The sequence below is a fragment of the Triticum aestivum genome, chromosome 3B, assembly GCF_018294505.1.
Source record: "Triticum aestivum cultivar Chinese Spring chromosome 3B, IWGSC CS RefSeq v2.1, whole genome shotgun sequence".
Classification (NCBI taxonomy): Eukaryota; Viridiplantae; Streptophyta; class Magnoliopsida; order Poales; family Poaceae; genus Triticum; species Triticum aestivum.
The window spans coordinates 492,023,826-492,029,971 of NC_057801.1; the positions used below are offsets into that span (position 1 = coordinate 492,023,826).

Sequence of the window (6,146 nt, forward strand, 5' to 3'; positions counted from 1 at the left end):
GACGCGCGGATGACAGCCGTTAGGGGCCACCTGTCGTGCGAGGCCGCCGGGTCGATGAAGAGGCCGGCCAGTCGCGCTGGTGTCGGAGTAAAGGCGCGCGGGGGTTGACGGCAACGGCGGGCGACGCAAACCAATCAAGCATAGATCGGAAAACCAAAAAGAAAGACGGTGATCAGAACGACCGGCAAAAGGGCAAAAAAACCCGGAGCAAGGACTCGGGAAAAAGACTCTCTAGGGCAGCCGGTCAACACGACCGGAGGACAAACCCTAGGTAAGGGCAGCGCGACCCCCGGTGGCGGTCATGGAGGCCGACCGCCCCCCATGTTAGAGGATTGATGAAATTATTCGTTTGTATTGCTTGAGCCTTATGGGCATATATATAAGAGTACTTGATCATCTTGAAGTACAAGACAAGATAGAATATCCTATTTATAATAATCACAATACTCAACAGCATGGACTGATAGATGAGCACTCAGGGCAGTGGGACATGGCAAGGATAATATACAGAGTATGCTCTTGTATGGTGGGATAATAAAAACCGTACTCACGAGCGACCAGCAACATAGGCTGACATGAAGCGAATCATGAGGGAACGCAATTATACTAAACCGGCCAGCTGAAGCGCTGATCCAAGCCTAAGGAATCATAGGTTTTTTGCATCGAGAAACTGTTGTCGCACCTCAATAGATTGTTATGGATATGTTTGCTGCCAGTGACTGGAAATTGTGCTGGTGGCATGTCATCTATAGTAGTTTTCAAAATCCCCATACGAAAGACTGAGTTGCAAACAAATTACTGGTATTAAAATTTTCATATTGTGACAACGACTTGAGTAAACAAGAGCTATGCAAAGGACAAGTTTTGACTCTTATTGCTAGCAGTATAACCGGAAGACCTCGTACTAATACTTCTTTGCTTCATGCTTGCAATTCACCAGGTTTCTTCAATTGTACGTGATACTGACTTTCACCTCACCGTTGTTTGTGCTGATTGTCCGAATTCTATGGTCCCTGTCAAGAGGGAACTCAACATCACCTTCAAAGGGAATGGGAACCCCCTCGTTGCTTGGAGTTGTCACATTCAACCGTACCTTAATTGTAAGAAATGGCTGTGGATTGATTGGCACCGTAACAATGAACCGCTGCATTGGCTTTAGGATCACACTACCATTGCCAGCAGAGGGGGTGAGCTGCACCTTCTCCTCCTCCTCACAGAAGAAGAGCAACACACAATCATCCTCGAAGACCCGGTTATGCGCAGTGATTTGACCATGCACGTTGATGGTCTGAAATGTATCGTCACCAAAGAGGCGGAGGCTGACCTGCACATGGACCCCCAAGCCTTCCTCCATCAACACATATGACACAACAAGGCGGCGGCCATACTTTGTTGTGATAAGAGCATCTTCATGCTTGACATCCACACATGGGTAATCTCCAAAAACTAGAGTAGCAGTGTCAATAACACCACGTCTGCTTATCTCAGGGATTTCAATTGTCATGCGACTAAAACCGAATCCTGAGATAGTTTCGAATGGCCCTGTGAGCACCAAATTTTTCTGCAATTATCATATCAATGAGATTAAACATTCAACATAAAAAAATATCAACTTTGTGTCACAAAAACATGAAGAAAATGTTGGTAAAAAACATGAAGAAAATGTTGGTAAAAAACTTGTGTAACGAAACAAGAGAAATACAACTTATAAGTTGGAATCTAAGATTAATAAAGATAAGTAAAATTAGCATTTCACCAACATGTTAACATTCTTCTGCCCAACTCTAAAACAACCTTATATCATGACAGGGCCTAGCTATCATCAATGAACCATGCCTACCTCAGAGTCAAGTTTGGGATTTTCTCCTTCTTGGTGGTAGACAAACTGACCACCATTCTCGTCAGAGACAACGATTTTCCCAACAAAGGGGAAGTATGCATACACAGCCAATAGCTCCACCGATGGTCCAGGTCGACAAAAACATATGACTTTCTCAAAGTCAACCACATCATCACTGGTTTCATTAGGTGGCGACATTGGTAGTAGTTGCTTAATGTCATCATCCTCGGCATTGCCATCAACCGCTTGCCACGTCGATCGCTCTTTGCCATCAATAGCAGCAATAGTAGCTGCCGAATCTTGCTGCTCATTGCTAGCATCATCCTCACCGCCAGGTGAAAGCAAATGGAAATCTATTGTATTTTTTGTTCTTGTGTTCCAAGCCTCAAAAAAAATCACCATTGTTCTTGAGAAGGATGCCTTCCAAAGAATGTGGATAACATTAGTAATAAGCATTTACCCTAAAACCTCTCCTACTTAAAAACTAGTATAAAACTATGTACTCCCTGCGATCCATATTAATTGTCACTAATTTAGTGCAATCCATATTATATTGTACTCCCTCCGTCCCATAATATAAGAACGTTTTTGACACAGTGTAGTACAAAGCATAGTGATCAAAGTAGCATCCAGGATGACAGAAGTACAAAGCTAACTTGCAGCAGGAATCATCAAATTAGCTTTGCTAGCTATCAATCAAAACAAAACTAGGAAGTTTCCCATCAACCCGAGCAGATGCAACTCAAGATTCCATGATGCAGATTCCACTGAAGAAGCACCACTGAGAAGAACATTCTCTTCTGAAAAATCAATTCCATAAGCAACAAACTAGAATCATATACTAATCAAAGAAATGAGAAAAGTAGAATGTTCAAGGCAAACTAGTTTGTTCAAGAAGCACCAATGAGAAGCACATATATTCTGAAAAATCAGTTCCATAGGCAACAAAATCGAAGAAATGAGAAAAGTAGAATGTTCAAGGCAAACTATTTGTTCAAAAAGGACTAATGAGAAGAACATCTCTTCTGAAAAATCAATTCCATCAGCAACAAAACAGAATCATATTTAGTGGAGACTAATCAAAGACATGAGAAAAGTAGAATGTTCAAGGCAAACTATTTGTTCAAGAAGCACCAATGAGAAGAACATTCCCTTCGGAAAAATCAATTCCATAAGCAACAAACCAGAATCATGACACTAACCGGAGACATGAGAAAAGTAGAATGTTCAAGGAAATCCAGTATGCATTATTTTAGTTTATTTATAACAAGGGTCTGTCTAGGGCACATCTAGATGTGCCCTAAGGATTGCACATCTAAGTGACTCAATCAAACACAAAAAAGAAAAGAAAAAGAAAAAAAAATACCTGCACGAATCTTCATGTAAGATCAATGACACGGGACTTGGATACTTACGGCACATCTAGATGTGTTTTAGAAAAGACCATTATAACAACAATTCCTAGCACCTCTCAGCGTCGAGTCACTACAAGTCAGGAGGCCACTACTGTTAACACAACAAATAGAAACCAACACAAGTGAAAGAGAGCAAGAAAATTAGGTGGCATCTTTCTTTATTACTCCCTCCATTTCTAAATGCAAGTCTTTTTAGAGATTTCAATACTCCATTTCTAAATGCAAGTCTTTTTAGAGATTTCAATACAAACTACATACGGATGTATATAGACATATTTTAGAGTGTAGATTCACTCATTTTGCTTCATATGTAGTCTCTTATCGGAATCTCTAGAAAGACTTATATTTAGGAACGGAGGGAGTACCAAATATCAAAATCTGCTCATACCAAAAATTTATTTAGTCATAAGATGAACCTAAAGAACTCACCAGGAAATAGTTAACAAACCAAGTGCAATCATCATTGACAAGTATATGTAGAACAGTAGTCCACAAATCCAAGCATGACCTCAAAGCAATTCAAGTCATGTTCATGTGCATGCCACACTACAGCCAAATCATCCAGCAAAGCATACAAGCATACAAGCATACAAACACACACACAAGGCACACACCATCCACCCGAGGCAATATTCACACACACACACAAAAAAAACACAACAAGAACAACAACAATAGGAAACAGACTGGGGGGCACAAACAAATTGTTAGCAAGAACCTATAAATAGAAGAGCTAAAAATTCCAGAAGCTGAATGATAAACTGATGATTTCTTAAGAGGGGTGAGGGTGATTCCAATCTTCGGTCTCAGAAATAGGAAGCTAGAGTATCTTCATCAATAGGCACAGAACCTTCCACGATTTTAGCCATTAAATGTATGGATTATGGAACATTAGTGACATACGAACGGATACCTTGTCCTAATAATCCAGGATGTAACAAATATGCAATCGGCAGGAATTATAAAATCAGTGTTTAACTAGTTGTCAATTAAATTAGAAGTTTCCCAGTGTGCTTTGCATCTTAAAATCCAGGATGAAATAAGCACAAAACAAATTGGCATATGTACAAAGCTAACTTTGAAACTATACAACTAGCAGAAATCATCAAATTAGCTTTGCTAGCTATCAATCAAAATAAAACTAGATAGTTCCCCAGCAACTCCATGATCCAAATTCCACTAAAGAAGCATCAATGAGAAGAAAAGTCTCTGCTGAAAAATCAATTCCATAAGCAACAAACCAGAATCGTACTTAGTGAAGATGACAAGATAAAAGTAGAATGTTCAAGGCAAACTAATTGTTCAAGCTTCAGTTCAGAATCCTCGATAGTTTATAACAACAATTCCTGACCTCTCTGCATATCGAGTCATCAAGATTATCCAACTACAAAACACAATAAATACGGTATAAACCAACACAAGTGAAAGAGAGCCAGCAAATTCGGTGGCATCTTCTTTATCACCAAATATCAAAATCTGCGCATACCAAAAATCGATCTTGTGTCATAATAAGCTGAACCTAAAGAACTCACCAGGAAAATAGTTAAATTAAGAAACCAAGTGCAGTCATTGACATGTTGAATCAAAAACGCTCTTATATCACGGTGATTGCATACAAAATATTTGTACCCCGTTGCGACGCATGGGCAACTATGTAGTCCAAGAGAAAAAATAGTAGGAACTAACCATACGCTCTTTCTATGATATGATGAAAAATACAATTAATCATTCTCAAAGCACATAACAAGATACAAAGCGCAAATTTTGCAATTACTAAGTTTATCTATTGCCTTTTTTTTAGTTTCCAATTTGATGAACTATGGTAATCCAATTTGCTTAACCAGCTTATGCCCCATTTACACAACAGATAATAAAATAAGAAAGAATCTCAATAGAACATAGTCTAAGCAAAAGATATCTTTAAGGCTGTCTTAGTTGCGTACAAATTTGTATTGTCCTCGGGATCTAGTATGGTTTCGTTTAACTTGATGTATGCTTTCACAGTGAATATTCTTTGACGAAAATAAGATAACAGAATCAAATCAAAATAATCTAAAGGGTGCCTACCTGCACATTGCCGAAACAATTCCTCATTGTTCCAAAGACTGGAGTCATCAAGAGAGACTCGGCGGTGAGTACCTTTCAAAGTGCAGATTTAATTAGCAGTGATTATTCGACTTAGACATATTTCAATACAAATTGGTTGTCCTGTTAAATTGATACGCCGAAGGAATAATTAAAATACAAATTTGTGGTGCAATCTTTATCTACTGCTTCAATTAATATTCAAAACCATCCGCATCTTGAAAATTGGCCAAGGTAGGAGCAGAGTCAAGGATCAAAAGGAAAGAATTATCTGAGAAAACAGATTTGGAGGTTGTGTTGGCCTACCAAACACGTCCACCAGGATGCTCTTTCCGTCGGCGGCGGCCCCCCGGCGATCCCTGTCGACATACTTCACACCCACGCTCGCGGGCAGACGGCTCTCGACGCTCGACGGACAGTCTAAACCCTAGACTAGATTTTTTTTGTTAGGATCAACCCTAGACTAGATTAGATGCGGCGGCGAAGTGAGGACGATGGCTTGAGGTCCTGGCCCTTTATTGGGTGGATTGGCAAGCGGACGGAGTCCGGCTCGGTCTCTTCCCATTAGTCAGCCAGCCCAGCCCAGCCCCATCTACCCGTTATACTTTTCCCTTTCTTCTCCCCACAGCCCACCAACGGATGGCCTGTTTCTCCTTTTCTATTTACTCCCTCCCAACTCTTGCATCGCTCTTTATTCTAAAAAAAAAACATTGCATCGCTCAATATTATCTCTACTCCTAACTACAGTATATTGGAGAGAAAAATAGGCATACAAGCAACACTACGGGTTCACCTAATAGGCTAAT

The 6,146-nt window shown here is 40.1% G+C and overlaps 1 protein-coding gene across 2 annotated transcripts; it reads right to left on the bottom strand.

Moving 5' to 3' along the window:
• Positions 1-780: 780 nt before the first annotated feature.
• Positions 781-5,921, bottom strand: LOC123070545 (uncharacterized). Of its 2 annotated transcripts, XM_044493795.1 has the most exons (5): positions 5,647-5,874; positions 5,323-5,394; positions 1,841-2,260; positions 1,094-1,561; positions 781-1,013 (listed from the first exon to the last, which is right to left on the bottom strand). In XM_044493795.1, the coding sequence occupies exons 1-5, from the start codon at positions 5,707-5,709 to the stop codon at positions 1,005-1,007; spliced, it is 1,032 nt and encodes a 343-aa protein (XP_044349730.1). In that variant the 5' UTR covers positions 5,710-5,874; the 3' UTR covers positions 781-1,004. The 2 variants fall into 2 exon arrangements, with proteins under 2 accessions (XP_044349730.1, XP_044349729.1); XM_044493794.1 differs by having other exon boundaries at positions 781-1,561; positions 5,647-5,921.
• Between the last annotated feature and the right edge of the window lie 225 nt (positions 5,922-6,146).